At 51.2% G+C, this 16,138-nt stretch overlaps 1 protein-coding gene across 6 annotated transcripts in view; it reads left to right on the forward strand.

Moving 5' to 3' along the window:
* Window positions 1-14,805, forward strand: part of GAS7 (growth arrest specific 7) — a 203,245-nt gene extending 188,440 nt beyond the window's left edge. For all 6 annotated transcript variants that reach the window (XM_040243349.1, XM_040243347.1, XM_040243348.1 and 3 more), the window contains 5 exons: window positions 1,011-1,139; window positions 2,253-2,376; window positions 5,968-6,047; window positions 7,618-7,716; window positions 8,335-14,805. In XM_040243349.1, the coding sequence (XP_040099283.1) occupies window positions 1,011-1,139; window positions 2,253-2,376; window positions 5,968-6,047; window positions 7,618-7,716; window positions 8,335-8,448 (546 nt within the window). In that variant the 3' untranslated portion in view covers window positions 8,449-14,805. The remainder of the gene's footprint in view (window positions 1-1,010; window positions 1,140-2,252; window positions 2,377-5,967; window positions 6,048-7,617; window positions 7,717-8,334) is intronic.
* Window positions 14,806-16,138: the final 1,333 nt, after the last annotated feature.

Consider the following 16,138-nt stretch of genomic DNA (forward strand, 5'->3'; position numbering starts at 1 on the left):
ATGTAGCAAGAAAGAGCCTGGTGAGGAGGGAGAGAAATCCCAGAGTCCCAGAGCTGGGGCATCATCCATCCAGGGAGGTTCAGTTCTGATTCCCAGTGAGAAGGGTAGAGGTTGAGAGACCCTGGAAGGCCAATTCAGGGGCCCTAGGAGGCCAGTAAGGAGGTCCTAGAGGTTATGTTGGGGGCTTTAGGAGCCAAGACAGGGTGGGTGAGGCTCTGAGAGGCTGAGTCGGGGGCAGGGAGGCCGCTAGACTGTGCCTTTGACCACAGCAGGTCCATATTTATCTGTTATACATCTCATGTTCATACCCTCCAAAAAAGTTTTAAGTAAAAGTTCTCCTTCCAAAGAGAGTGGGTGGGAAAGAGGAAAGGAATGAAAGAAGAGAAAGCTGGGAAACCTGACACCACCCAACGCCTCTCAGAGCATAAAGGGCCCTTCTCTGGCCTTAGAGGTGCAAGGCTGGTCCACGCTGGTGGCGTAGGGGTGTGCCAGCCTCCACGCAGACCAGCGGGCACAGGCCAGGAAGGGTCCCTGTGAGCTCCCACCATGGCTTCCTGGAGATTCGGGCCACGTGCACATCATCTGTGGTCCTTGCACCTGGCATGTGGTAGATGATCAGCAAGGAGAACTGACCCAAGATCGCCTCGTTAAATGTCGCCGTTGTGATAGTGGCTGAGTGTTTGGGGTCACAGGGATGGTCCCCAAAGCTCCCAGCTTAGAAAATAAGGGAGATTACATCTGAGCAAAGCCCCGGAGGAGGCTCTGAGGGCTTCACACAGGAAGAGGGTGCCTACAGGGACTTGGTGGGCTCCAGGCACTAATCCATCCATTGGTGTGAACCCTCGGCCTGGCCAGTGGAGGTGACTTCCTCAGCTGCATACACAACCACTTGTCTCTGACCTCCCAGTGAGATGGTATCCATCCTCACCCACGGGGTGGGAGAGAGCACCCCCTCCCTCCTCTCGTAGCTGGTGCCCCTCGGGTCCTGAGTGTGTCTCCCCCATCGACAGCTGCACAGCGAGGTGGAGAAGCCCCTGATGAACTTCCGTGAGAACTTCAAGAAGGACATGAAGAAGTGTGACCACCACATCGCAGACCTCCGCAAGCAGCTTGCCAGCCGCTACGCCGCGGTGGAGAAGGTGAGGGCCCAGGTCGCGGAGCGGGAGAGGTCCTGCTGGAGGGAGCAGGGACTGGGGGCCGGCAGGGGCTCCGTGTGCCATGGCAGGGCTGTTTGTCCCCCCTGCAGCCGGATTTGGGGTTGGGGGGTAGTGTGAGAACCCCCTTCCCCGGCCAAAGGTTAAGTGTGTGCTTCCCCTGGTGCTCAGATTCCCAGTGAGTGTGGGAGAGCCTGCACCTGCCTTGGGGTTGTAGAATGTGAGACAAGGTACACCCTGATTTTGAGGGTCCTGAAGCCTGGATGTGCTGCCAGTCCACACAGGGCCCCTTTGTCTGGGTCTCACCTGGAAGAATCCCTCCTGACTGGACCACCCCCCTCCCAGAGGCCAAGGTGGTCTGACCTTGCTGGGAGCTCTGATGGTCAGTTAAGGAGCAAAGAGAGGTCTCCCCCCAGGCCTGACCCCAGCACCTTTGGGAGAGGTGCGGGAGAAAAGGGCCATGTTCCTGCTGTGGGCACCCTAGACCCTGCCAGTGGCCAGCACCAACAGGCCCATCCCACCCCAGAATGGGGAGGCTGGTATTGCCAGCTGCTGAGCACTGTTGGGAGGTGACGTCAATGATCTCTTTGGTCCCTGCCACCCTGGAGAAGCTGTGGTCTCAGGACTGCCTGGGTCCCCAGTACAGGTACATGCTCCAGTGAAAACATGCTCTGAGGGGCTTGCTCTAGGCCAAGGATGAAAGGATGCTTTGCAGCCTCAGTGTGGTCTCCAGCTGGCTGAGTGATGCTGGTCTGGCCACTTAGCCTGACGGAGCCCCTGTAGCCTCATTTACCAAAGCAGGGGAAAGAAACGACTTACCTAGGAAAGACCCTGATGCTGGGAAAGATTAAAGGCAGGAGGAGAAGGGGGCGGCAGAGGGCAAGATGATTGGATGGCATCACCAACTCAACGGACATGAGTCTGAGTAAACTCCAGGAGATAGTGACTGAAAGGGGAGTGTGGCGTGCTGCAGTCCATGGGGTTTCAAAGAGTCAGACACAACTTAACGACTGAGCAACAACCTAAAAAAGGAGGCCAGGCCCAGTGGGCCCTTGCTGTCTCTGAGCCTGTGATTAACTCCACGTCCTTGGACCCCAGGCCCGAAAAGCCCTCACGGAGCGGCAAAGAGACTTGGAGATGAAGACCCAGCAGCTGGAGATCAAGCTGAGCAACAAGACGGAGGAGGACATCAAGAAGGCTCGGAGGAAGTCCACGCAGGCAGGTGAGTGCGGCCCTGTCGCCTGCTGCCCTGTCTGTCCTCACCTGGTCCCAGAGGCATGGCAGGAGAGGCTGGGAGATGGGGCACCTGGGAGCGTGCGTTCCACAGGGTGAGACTGGGGGGTGCAGGCTGTGGAGCGGGAAGCAGTGGAGAGGGAGGGTCACCCCACACCCTACCCAGAGAGGGCTGCTTCTGACCCAAGCCCAGGGCCTCTGGTCAGGTGGTGGGCAGACTCCTCCAGGGGCCTGGAATTGAGGGGTCTTGCTGCTGCCTGGAGTTCCTCGAAGTGCAAACCCCACCCACCCTCCAAGTTGCCCCACCTCCCTGGGTATTAGTTCTCCAAAGGTTCTCCTCTAGTGATGGACTTCTGGCCCAGAATAGAGGCTGACGTTTTGTGTAAAGAAATAATCGTATTTCAGGGACTTCTCTGGCAATTCAGTGGTTAAGACTACTCGCTTCCAACGCAAGGGGTGCAGGTTTGACACCTGGTTGGATAACTAAGAACCCACACGCCTTGCAGTGCAGCCAAGAAAATATTTTTAAAAAAGAAAAGAAAGAACCATATTTCAGATTCTCTCCAAAATATTCCTCAGTGAGTCAGCGTCTGCTTCCACCTAGAGGTAAAAATTAGCTAATGCACAAGGAAGCGGGAGAAAAATCAGCAAGAAACAGGTTTGTTTTTTTTTTTTTTTTTTAAATTTCAGTATTTCTTAACAACCAGTTTCACAGTGTACAAGGACAATGCATTTTGCTTTCTGGGATTAGAATATGTGCTGTGAGATAAGGTTTGGATTGGATGGTTTGGTCTCTAAATCTTTTTCACCGTAACTTCCGGTGAACCTGGTGTAATTAGTTCATTAAAGGATGAAAAACAGCTATCTTAGGGACATTTGAAAATAAGGTGTTAAAAAGATGTCATAACAGAATAATGTAATATAAATGCTACATTTATATAAAGATCTTTAATAGCACAGTAGTAGAAATAGAAGGCATGCTACACTTATTGGGAGTAAGAAAGAAAACCCAAGGAGAGGAGAGGCACATTTAAATTAGCTTAACTAAAGAAACTGTTAAATAATTATATTACAGAAACAACATTGCTGTTTGACAAAATATTTTAATCAACACATAAGAATATAAAATCTTATTCCCCAGATATAGTCACTGTTAACACACCCTAATTTTTTTAATGTTTTTAATATTTAAATTTATATACATATTATACTGTTCTGAACTTATATTTTAATAGATGTATCCTAGAAGTAAGTCTGTTTCATCATCAATTTGTTTACCCATCCATTTATGTACATCAGATTCCCTAAACAGTTGAATAACGTGCAAGTATATGATTGTATCCGGATTTATTTCATCATTCCCCTAATGGACTTTTGTGGGACTTTCAGATTGAAACAGAGTGTTTGTTAATACCAGCGATGCTGTTACTGTAAATGCCTCTCTGTGGGGGGTGGGGGTCTGCCTGTTGCCGGGATGTGGGGGGGTGTAACTGGGTCAGAGGCTTGTATTCATTTTGATGGATGTTTCCAAGTTGCTTCGCAGATGGGTGTGTCTGCTCTCTATGAATGCCTGTTCCCTAAACTCTTGTCAACACTGTATGCTGTCTCATTTCGATATCATAGCTATCTAGTGAAAAATAGTATTTTGTTTCTAATTTAATTTACACTGCTTTTTGAGTGGAGTTGAGCATTTTAAAAATAGACTTTTAAATCATCTGTGACTTTTGTTTTAAAATGATTCACTCATATTCTCTTCCCATTTTCTTGTCAGATGGCTGGTCTTGTTCTCATTGATTGACTGACAGGGATTATGTTAGGAAAATCAACATTTTGTCATTTGAATTGCAAATATTTTTCATAAGTGGTTTATTTTTTATTTTGTTCTTTGTATTTCTTTTTCATTTTTTTTCTTGGTTTGTTTAATCTTCACTGTGGCTCTCTGAAAGTACTGTTATTATCCCCATTTTACAGATGAGGAAACTGAGGCACAGGCAGGTGAATCAACTTGGTCCAAGGCTGCACAGCTAGTAAACAGTAGAGCTATATGACACCCCAATAGTCTGGTTCCAGAATCCATGTCCTTAACCCGTACTGTTCAGAAGGGTCTGATTTCAAACCCTTGGACTACATAGAGAAGAGACACACCTGCCTTCATCCACATTATTTCCTGATATTGCAGAAGTTCGTGAAGCATGTTCTCAACATCAGGATCAACAAATAAAGCTTTGGGAATTTCATAGTGTGTTTATAAGGGTGACTTTAGCCACTGGTCAGGCACAGGCTTTTGGTGGGACTGTGACTGCAGTGAAATATCCACTTTCTTCCCTCCAGTTGAGTCCTCCTTGGGATCAAGGGCCCAGCCATTGGCCTTGGACCAAGAGCAAAATGAACCAGGCCCTTGATGTGGGTTCTGTTACTCAAGGCTTAGCTCCCAGATAACAGTGTGGCTCACTGGGGAGGAGACCCTGAGCGAGGCACTGGGCATAACTCTGCCCCACTTCCCTTCACTTTCATATCTGAATACATGTGAGCAAGTGATGCCATTCTAGGGATCCCTTTGAAGGGTTAATCCATTATTGTTGGGTTCACTCATGAGTTTTCCCTTCGTGGACAGAGTCCCTGGTGTCTTCCTTTCTCTGGAACCCTGTGATGATCAGGAAGCTCTGTGCAGACCGACCTGTGTGATGTACACACGGATCACCCAAGGAACTTGTGCAAATAGTTTCTGATTCACCCTGTCTGGGGAACATCATGAGATAACATTTGGAGCAAATATCCAGGGTGTACCAATGCTTCTGGTCCAGGAATTGTGTTCTTTGTAGCAAGAGTCTAGGGTACCAGGACCTTAGTAACACTTCCAGTTTGCTTTCTTTCTAACTATAAACTGTCTCAAACATATATACAATTACATAAAAGAATACACTGGCCATCAAAATAGAATAGTTTGTTTCAGATGTCTCTCTTAAGAAATGCTATCGAAAGAGCCCATCCCTTCCCAGCCCAACCCTTTCTCTGTTTCCCAAGGTAGCCGGTATCCTGGAATTGGTGTGTTAAACTCTAGTGCCTGTTTTTATACCATTACTGCACATGAATGAGCCAGAAAGCATCAGACACATTCTTTTTGTTTCAGAATGACAGCCTGCTGCCTGTACACACACAGACACACACATACAGACACACAACCACAGAGAGACACACAGGCACACCAGTGGATGGATGTGATGTGCAAACTTCCCTTCTGTAACTAGTACCACGTTGCTTGAGACACATGTTCAACCAAGCAGGACTTGCCATTGTGACATAAAACTGCCATCTCTAGAGGAGGAAGCATTTCTGGGGCTCATGATAGACTTGAAGGGTCCCCGGAGTACCCCCACCCAGACCATACATACACTGTTACTGAGAAACCCCCTTCCTGAGTTTTTGGCATCTGGAGTCAAGTTCAGGTGGACGCTCTGAAGCCAGTCTTTCATAATGCTGGGTTGCCCCTTCTTTGCCTCCATCACCTCGGCCATGGGGTGCAGGTGGCAGAGGGCAGCCCTGGTGAGGAGTGACAGACAGTGGCCTTGGCCCTTTGCAGGAGATGACCTCATGCGCTGTGTGGACCTCTACAACCAGGCCCAGTCCAAGTGGTTTGAAGAGATGGTGACCACCACCTTGGTGAGTGACCGGAGATGTGGAAGCATTTCCCCACAGGGGTGGGCACTCAGGAAGCTGTGGGTGGATGCTGGTGGACGTGAGGGCTATGGGGTGGAGGTGAGAGATGGACATTAGATCTGCTCTAATGTTGAGACTGAGAGCTTAACTCCAAGCCAGGCCATGTGGATTCATACCCTTGCTCTGGCACTTCCTACTGCATGAACACAGGCAGCTATGGGCTCTTGCCATATCCTCCTGAGGGGTCAGGGTCAACCGAGAAGAGAGTGGTCCATTTAGGAAAAATAGCCAAGTTGTAGGAAATGTGGGCCTTCCTATCCCCAGAAGAATTAAGGGTCTGCAATCGCAGAGCCTTGCGAGACGTGTGGATGGGTGAGGTTGGGGCAGTGGGGGAGGCCTCTGACCAGGCATGGGGGAACAGGCATCGGACCGCTTCTTTGCTCTCCTGAGTATTTCTGTGAAGTCAGCACCCGCTGAGTAGATGGTGAGATGGGTTGACACTTGGGCCACTGGGCCAGGTGAGAAAGGAGGTGTCCTGCCAAATGCTTATCACACCATCCCTCTGCCCCAAGCCACCCCCATCCATCTGCCCATCCAGCATGGGACTAACCCTCTGCCTTCCCCAGGCACCAGCCCACCAGAGCAGATTAGAGGCCTCCCCCAGGGACAGTGACCTAGATTTCCTCCTGGTTAATCTCCTAATTAAGCTTCCTGCGTACTCCCCCCACTCCCCGGCTAATCACCTGGGCACTGACCTAGTTGGACACAGAATAGTGGCCGGATCCCCTAAATTCCAAAGAAGCAGAGCCATCTAGGAGCCAAAGCAAATTTCTGCTCTTCCTTGTGGCCTTGGCCACCCCGTTCCTGGCCCTCCTGCCTCCCCAGCCTTTCCCTCAGCACTCATGGTGGACAGAGACGAGGCCGCTCAGCAGAGGTCCAGGGACAAAGCCCCCAGATTTTGAAGGGCAGAAGCTCCTGCATGTTTTTCATTTCTCAGCCCCGTCAGGGCCCGGGGCTGCAGTGGTGCAGAAGTTTGATTAAGGACACAACAGGGGGCTTCCCTGGTGGTCCAGTGGCTAAGACTCCACACTCCCAGTGTAGGTGGCCTGGGTTCAGTCCCTGGTCAAGGAACTACATCCCACATGCCGCAACTAAGATCCTGTGCAGCCCACCCCCCCGCAAAAAAAATGCACAAAAGTGCAAATCCCACTGCTCCCATAATTCCCTGTCATTCTGGGCAAGCAATGTTACCTCTCGAGGTGTTCATTCCCTTGTTCGGAAAAAGTAAGAACAGAACCTGTATCTCTTAACATCGTGATGAGGACAGTTAAGCGATGTGCAGAAAGCTCGTAGCACCCACCATGCCTGGCAGAAGGAGATTCAGGCAACAGCAGCTACTGCTTCCTTGGCTATACCTTCACCCCCAGATATGGGGTGGGTGCCTCGCCAGACCCCAGGGAATCGGGCAGCATCTGTGTTTTGCCTCTAGGATGGTCTAGGACCCGTGTAGGGGGAAGGTCCCCAGGTTGCAGGGACACCCCCCAGAGGTCTCTGTGGGTTTCCTCCTTGGCAGGAGCTGGAGCGGCTGGAGGTGGAGAGGGTGGAGATGATACGGCAGCACCTCTGCCAGTACACGCAGCTGCGGCACGAGACGGACATGTTCAACCAAAGCGTGAGTTCTCCACCCTAGTCGAGGCCAGCGGGGCCCCCGTGGGACCCTGGGTCAGGGGGAGCCATGGCCTTTGTGCCATGGTGGAAGGTTACATAGCTGCTACGGAGGAATCTGTCCTGAGGGTGGGCAGGGACTCGGGCCTGTGGGCGACCTCTTGGGATGGACGTGTCAGTTACCCTGGACATGCACGTGACTCCATCCCAGGCGCACCCCATAGATGTGTTATGATGAAATAGCTGGTGGTGATCTTGCCTCCTCTGTTGGATTTCTTACAGTGCTGGAGCTATTCAAAACCTCTCCCGCTAAAGTTCAATAAACCTGTTCTCAGGTGGTAAACGGGGGTGACACGTGGAAAGAGGAACAGGTCACAGACTCTTGAGCCCACCTGCCCTTTCACCCGCCCTGTGGTCTGGAGGGTCATGTCTATGAGGGGAAGCAGAGCAGAGGCCAGAGCTCTGTGCCTCCCCACCCCTGGTTCTTCCAGCCCCCACATCTGTCCCTCACACGGGCTTCCCTGGGACCCCACAACCCTCTAGAGTGTGAGTGGCATGGCTCAGAGGATACGCCCCTGACTTCGCCTCTGCCTCTGACTGTGTTCTCTTTCTCCATCCCTTGCAGACAGTCGAGCCTGTGGACCAACTGCTTCGAAAAGTGGACCCAGCCAAAGACAGGGAGCTGTGGGTCAGAGAGCACAAGACGGGCAGCATCCGCCCCGTGGACATGGAGATCTAGACGCGTGGCCCGGGGGGTCCTGCTGAGGAGGGGTGGGGGTCCCACGGAGAGGAGGTGGCACTCCTGCCGGGGGGGGCCTGCTGTCAGGAGTGGCGCTGCCTTCCCCCTCCCCTCCTGGTCCACTGAGGAGAGGGGACAGTGATGCCGGAAGGGCGGCCCAGATGGCCCCACAGGGAGCTCCCTGGTGTTCCCAGGCCGAGAAGATGAATCCACAGCCCTACCCTTGTCTCTGAGGCTGAAGCCCCCTGAGTCCCGTGCTGCGCTTGCCACTCCAAGGACAAACCGAGACTGGAACTTTGTGGTCCCCATTGAGTACCAGAGGGGTCCCCTCCCCACCCAGAGCAGTTGTGTCCCATGCTCATGCCCTTGGAAGCCCAACGGCCCTTCTTCCAACTGACCTCCTTGTCTCCAGGCCTTTGGAGGGGCAGGAGAGGGAGGTCTCCATCTCCAAGCCAAGTGTCAGGATCTGAGTCATGGAGAGAAGGCCACAATTCAGCACAGCAGCCCACACCCAGAATGCTTTGCAGCAGCCCTCCCTCTTGATTTTTTTCCCCCCTTGAATATTCTGAGGGCCTTGAATATTCTGAGAGCCTACATCCTGGCTCTTCTCTGCTACTTTTCACCAATGGGAGTCTTGGGAAGAAGGTCTGGCTCCAATTTTCCCAGACTGACCCTGCCTGGAGAGGTCAGGATGAAACTACCTCATTCAGCAAATTCACCCCAAGTTGGAGCAGCGAATCGTGTGCCTCTTAGATCAGGCATCCATGTCACGTGCTCTTTCCAGACATCCCAGTCCACCCAGCCTGCAGCCACCTCCTCGGGGAAGCCCCCTCCTCCACCCTCGCCCATCCCAGGGAGCTGAGTCGGTCTCATGTCAGGGAGGGGTTGGGACAAGTCTCTGTCGCCTCGCAGGTGGTTCCACCTGCCTGTGCACAGTGGAACTGGGACTGCCGCTCTGTGTATGGGTCTCACTGGCGGGCACCACGCAGGCATTGCAGACTGTCGTGGCCACAGTACATGTCACCATCCAGGCAGTCGGGTACCTTGGCCTCTCAGCTCCTTCTACACATTCCCAAGCCCCGCATGGAGCCCCTGCTTGGGGCTGGTGCCCCCTTGCCCTTTTGCCATCTCCTTTTTCCCTGAGAAAGCCTGGTCTGAGCATGACCTGGGAAGCCACCAGGTCCTCACTCATCACTTTCTCGCTTACATACTAAATCTTGAGAATTGGCTTGAGGGGACTGGAAGCAGAAAAGGGCTGGAGGAGGTCAGACAGCTTGCAAGGGGCACATTCTAGCCTGGAGCCCACACCCTAAGAACCCGTGTTTCTTCACTTTTCCCATTGATTACTTTGGATTCACAGGACTCATGTCTCATAAGGGCAGCCGTCTAAGAGGATAATTCACTGGTCTTTCTCTCTCCATCGTCCAGGCTGGTAACTGATGACTTGTTTTTCTTGTATCTCTTGGTACCCCTTTCTCTGAGTCAGTATGGTGCCCTCATAGTGATAGTAGAAAGATGCTGAATATCCTAAAGCAAACCAAGCTTTGCCACTTTTCTTCTCAAAACATCCCAACCAGAAAGGTCAGTGTGAAGGCCTTCACTAACATGCAGGCTGCCAGGACGGATCTGTGTCTGCCGTGGAGAACCACTCCTTCCGGTCTGGGGTTGGGCTGACACACCAGCTGCCCATTTGGGGCTATCATTTCTTGGTTTCTTGATAAAAAAAAAAAAGATGGGTGCTAGTAGTAACTGCTTTGTGGCTTAGTCAACTAATTTGTGGATGATTTTCCAACCTTCAAAGCCAATAGCCTTGTTATTAACATAGATATGTTCATGTGTGATGTGGCTCATTGATTTTGTTTTCTCATCCCCATCCAAGGATTCTAGAGTCTTTTGTTATTCCCTGGGGCTCTCGCCTCTTTCAGGGTAGCCTGAGTTAGCCTCATGTAGGCCAGTCTATTTTCTGAAGTCATGCTTTCCCCCTTTTCCCTCAGTCTTGTTAGACACCCCCATATATTTCTTTTCCTTTTTTCTTTCCTCCTTTATTCATTCATCAAGCATTTAGCTAAGCCTGGGCAATATGCAAAGATCTAGGAACAAGATATAGCCCTATCTGTCATCAGGGAAACCAGTGATCTGTTCTTTTGTGTAGACTTGTCTTTTCTCCAAGGGTCTTGCAGGTGAGTTACCTTGGCATTCACCTACAGATACTCTCTGCAGAGTCTAGGTTTGCAGAGATACCCTCTGTTGTACTGATAGCTCTTCATTCATTCATTCATTCTCATTCATTCATTTAATCAGCAGACACTTGGGGCAAGCCAGGTATTATGCCAGTACTGCAGACGTAGCTGCGTACCAGCCAGGAACTCCGCCCCATCCCCCACCCCTTCTGTTCTCCATGTGGACAAGCGCATGTTTTCAGACCTTTCTGGGAAATGAGAGCCTTGCACCTCTTCCACGTTTAACCTACTACTAGCCTGTAATAAGCTATGTGGCATTTACCCAAGGATGGAAGAACCAGACAGCACCAAGAGTACGATCTTGGGGTCGCTAGACCCTCACAGCTCACATCCAACTCAAATTTGAGAGAGTCGTTTGTTTTAAATAGTTCTTGCTTTACACAGAGGAAGAATGAAGCCCAAGGCCAGCCAGTGAGAGCTGTGAACTGAATCACGAGCAGGGCTGGAGTTGAGAGTACAGGCCTCTGTCCCTATGGTTAGGATGAAGTCTGGAATGTCTGAAAGTCATCTTCAGAGTGGCACTCTGTCCTAGTGGTTGGTTTGGTTTGGGTATTTAGGTTATAAGAGGATATGCTTGGCTTTTTTCAGGGTGAATGACTCCAGGTTATTCGTGAGCACATCCACTGTTCCATTTCTGAGAACAGGTGAGCCCCTTCTACCTAGGAGACACGGATGCACTTTGTTTCGTCTGTGAAAGCCTGATTTTTAGAATAGAATCTAAGACAAGCAAGGGTTACCAAGACAACCTCCAGGATAAGCTGCTTGTCCCTCTCTTTCTTTTTTTTTTTCCTATTGCTTCTGATCAGCATTGGAAAGCACTGGCCAGCTGACCCACAGGGATGGCTGACCCTGAGGTTCTGCCCATGGGACCACCTTGGGTTTCCTTTTAATCTACCTAACACCTGTGTCAGCTGGGGGGCAGGGAAGGGGAAACACTTCTCCCCTCACTGAGGCTGATCAACGACTGAAGCAAATAGAAAACCCCTGTGTATATTCAGGAACCAGGGGTTTGTATTCCCTTTGTGGAAATCAATCAATTACTAGATTAGGAGATGGAAGCAAAGAAATCTTGGCAGAGCCAAAGTCCCTTCTTGGAAATGCAAGCCATAAGATTCCGAGGACATCAAAGACCTCGGCTTGTTTAAGTGATTTTACTTCCAGCGGTGAGTGGCCTTGACAAGGAGAATTTATACAGGATTCTGCAGACCTGCTGGTGATTATGTAGATAGGGAACATTCCTGGACCAGTGTTAAGTGGGGCACAGATCAGAAGCACATCTTAGCCAGCATACCGTCATTCCCATAAACCTTCCTGTCCCCACAGGTCCCGCTGCCTTTTTCCCCAAGTTTATTGAGATATTTGACATTCGAAATTGGGGGTTCATGAAAATTCACCCTTTTGAAGGATACAGTTCAATGAATTTTGACTAACTTACAAAGTCTTATGGGGCTTCCCTGGTAGCTCAGATGGTAAAGAATCTGCCTGGAATGCAGGAGACCCGGGTTCAATCCCTGGATCAGGAAGATTCCCTGGAGAAGGGAATGGCTACCCCACTCCAGTATTCTTGCCTGGAGAATCCCATGGACAGAGGAACCTGGCGGACACATGGAGTCCACGGGGTCACAAAGAGTTGGGCACGACTGAGCACCTAACACTTTGACACGGTCTTGTAACCACTGCTGAGATCAACATAATATTTCCATCACTCCAAAAACATCCCCTCAGGCTCCTTTGATGTCCCTCCACACTTCCCACCCCCAGCACCTGGCAACCACTGATGGATTTTCTGACCCTGCAGATCTGCCTCCTGTAGTGTGTCATAGAAATAGGCAGAAGCCTTTGAGTCTGGCCTCCTCACTCAGCTTGATGCCTCTGAGTCACTTTGTCGTAGGATGTCACTAGCCTGTTCCCCTGCAATGCCGAGTAGCCATCCGTTGAATTGGGTGCACCCCACTGCTTCCTTGCTCTTAAAAACACAAGTTGTCTTCCTGGAAGCTCCTGACCTGGAGTCGAGCTTGTTTGCACAGCTACTTCTAGCCAGCTGCATCCAGTAGTTCTTGGGACTTAAACTTGGCTTTTTTTGAGTCATTTTAGTTTGGGGGGCATCTAACACTTAAGTTTTTCACAATGTAGAGAGCTGCTGGGGATGGAGGTGGGGGTGGTGGACAGGGTCTCTGCTGCCCCCTGAAGCTGGCATCTCAGCTGGCAGATCCACTTGCTCCTTGGGACCCTCCCTTCACCTTGCCCCATCCTTGCCATTTGGTGAGAGTTCAGGGGTAGGAGGTGGGTGGAGAGGGTGTGGGTGAGAAAGCAGGGGACTGGCCATGGGCTCACACCACCTTTCTCTGGATCTTGCTTCACCTGCAAACTGAAGGTGTTATTCTAGAACGTTCTCCCAGGCTGCCTCCAGCTGCTGCATTCTGTCTCCTTCCCTTCTCATTTCCAGTTTTGTGCCCAATGCACACGTCATACCTAATCTGGGTCCACTCGACACAGCTGTGCGAGCTGTCACCTCACACCCTCCTGAGAGGGGGCCCTGGGTGCTGAGAAATCTAAAAAGAGATTTTTAGACACAAAAACTTAAGAGTTTCATGAGCTGTAGAGAATGAGGTAGTTCCTCCTCCTTGGACTCCTAAAGAAAGCAGAAGCCATTACCTTTCATCCACTGATGTTTGACACCATGTCCTGAAGGTCACTTCCAAGGAGCAAGAACAGGCATGGAGTCAGAGCCCCCTCCCTTAATGTTCTTGTCGACGCCTGAGCCTTGGTTACCTGACCTGTGCCTGCACCCTCCTGGGTGGTGGCAGAAAGAAAACCACACCCAACTGCTGATGCTGGTCAGCTCTGGGCAAGACCCCCAAAGGAAGGACTCCTCCAGCTACGTCTTGATTGTGCCCTGCTCAGTGAAAGCTGAGCCCCGGAAAGCAACCAGGTACCTCTCCCAGCCAACAGAAGACATCCTTGGGTCCGGCCAGGTGACGGTGTGGGCTGTGGAGCCCACGACGCAGGGTCCCCCGCTGCCAGGATAGCCTCTCTTTTCTGGGGGAGGGGGACCTGGGGGCTCTCAACGTCTTCCCCACTCCACCCCACCCCCACTGGAGTCATTGCTATCGGGCCCTTTGTGAAGGTGGGCGACCCAACCCCTCTTTCCTGGCTTGGTGAGACTAACATGACAAAAACCAACGTTCTGTTTCCCCGAACCTTCTAGATGCTGGGGCCTGGCTACTGGGGGTCCTTGTTGGGAGGTGTCTCCGAGGGAGAGGGGCTGTGATGGCCTTTGGATCTCCGTGCTGTTCAGGGGACTTGACCCTCTTGGTGTGCTGGGACATCCCTAACGGGCTTGCAGTGGTGGGAGGCAGAGGGTCAGGCACATGGCTGCTCTGATGGGGACGGTGTGACATGCAGATGAGGAAGGAAAGCATAATGAACCAGGGCAAGAGCACCGGACCGGCAGCGCTCTGCTCTCTCATTCGTCCCGTAACCTGTCGTCGTCACATCCCCTTCCTGGGACCTGGGCGTTTGTTGTCTGTCGAGTGGAGGTGCATCACATGCAGCAAGAGCCCAGCTCTTGGGACGGGGGCCTCCAGGCAGCCGTGTGGACCCAGGGACAGTCATTCAAAGGGACACCTGCCATCTTTGGGGATGGGGCCCCAAATCGGTATCTCTGCCCTTCCCTCAGGAAGGGGACGGTGGGGCAGGAACAAGCCCCTTCACAGACAGGAGCACATCAGCAAACCCCATGAAAGCGGGATTTTCTAACAAAATAAACTTGCTTGTTTGCTGTGTTTTCTGTAACTTTTGCTAAATACTTTATACATTTTTAATGTTAAAAAGCTGTGTCTCCTCCAACATTCCGCATCCCGGTATGAATGTGTTTATTCTACGTTGTATATCCTTCCATCCCCTGGCTGCCTAGATCGGTAAATAAAGTTGATGTACTATAATTTATAAGTAACACTGTTGAAACTCTGATCCCTACAGAGGCTATAATCCACCCTTCCCACCCCACCCCCGTAATAGTATTCATGTGTATTAATGCTCAAAAATTAAATGTTTAAATTTTGAAGGCGTTTGCTCTATATAATTGTTCTGCATTATTATAAAGCATTTTCAGGAAGTTAAATGCTCTCATTTTTTTCCCCCTTCGGTTCTGTGTGTACACTTGAGATGCTTAGATTTCATCCTGTGTAAAATAAACTGTCCAGAGACACCATGTCCCACTGGGCGACCCTCTTTCCTGGAGGGCCGCCACACTCTTCTTTGTACAAATGGGCTCAGCGTCTCTCCCGAGCTGGGTGATCATTTTACCCCTAATGACTTAGCAGAGGGACAATGGGCACGTGGGCGTTGACCCTCCCCCACCCCAATGGGTATCATGCTGCCAGACCAAACCCTTGGCCCCAGTCCCGTTCCCTGGAGACTTCTCTCCCTGTGAACACAGGGGGCTCCTGGCTATTATTCCTTTCTCCACCCATCCATGCAATAATTGGTGAACACCACTGTATTCCAGGGGCTTTCCAGGTGGTGCTAGTGGTAAAGAACCCACTTGCAAAATGCAGGAAACTTAATATGAGACACGAGTTTGATCCCTGGCTCGGGAAGTGCCCCTGGAGAAGAGCATGGCAACCCACTCCAGTATTCTTGCCTGGAAAATCCATGGACAGAGGAGCCTGGTGGGCTACAGTCCACAGGGTCACACAGAGACACGGCTGAAACGACTTGGCACACACGCACAGAATGCCAAATACTGCTCTCAGTACTGGGAACACATTGGTGATGGAAACTGATCAAGAATCTTGACCTTGGAACTTATTTTCCAGCAGAAAGAGACAGGCTAACAAAATGATATATAGAGTGTATGTAGAAAATGATAGGTGTTATGACAAAAGGCAGGGGAAGGGGGAGGGTTTCAGGGGTGATGGTGGGTAAGTGGCAACATGAAATAGGGTGATTGGAGTGGCCTCATTGAGAAGGTGGCATTTGACCAAAGTCAAGGACACCTGGGAGGGACCCCGGCAGGTAGCTGGCAGGAGAACATTCCAGGCAGAGGAGGTGGCCCTGTTAAAGGCTGGGGGCACCTCATTGAGGCCAGTTGGCTGGAGCAGGCACGTGACGGGGAGGGGGCAGCTTCTGCAGAGCTTTGCAGGCTTTGGAAAGCCTGTGGTTTTGCTCTGGGAGCCATCCAAGCTGAGGGCGCACAGCCTGATTTCCGTGCTGGGAAGTGGGAAAAGGGGAGCAGGGCAGCCAGAACGCAGGGACAGGGGACTGTGCCTGCAGGGTGGCCACGTGGAGGTGGGGAGAACGGTCAGATTCCGGAAGTGCTTTGAAAGCGTAACCAACATGGTTTCGAGTGGGGTGTGACAGAAAGAGGGGCACAGGGGATGACTCCAAGGATTTCGGTCCAGGCAAGCAAACCTGGCTGCTCTTTACCATGATAGAGACAGCCACGG

The sequence above is a fragment of the Oryx dammah genome, unplaced genomic scaffold, assembly GCF_014754425.2.
Source record: "Oryx dammah isolate SB20612 unplaced genomic scaffold, SCBI_Odam_1.1 HiC_scaffold_8, whole genome shotgun sequence".
Lineage (NCBI taxonomy): Eukaryota > Metazoa > Chordata > Mammalia > Artiodactyla > Bovidae > Oryx > Oryx dammah.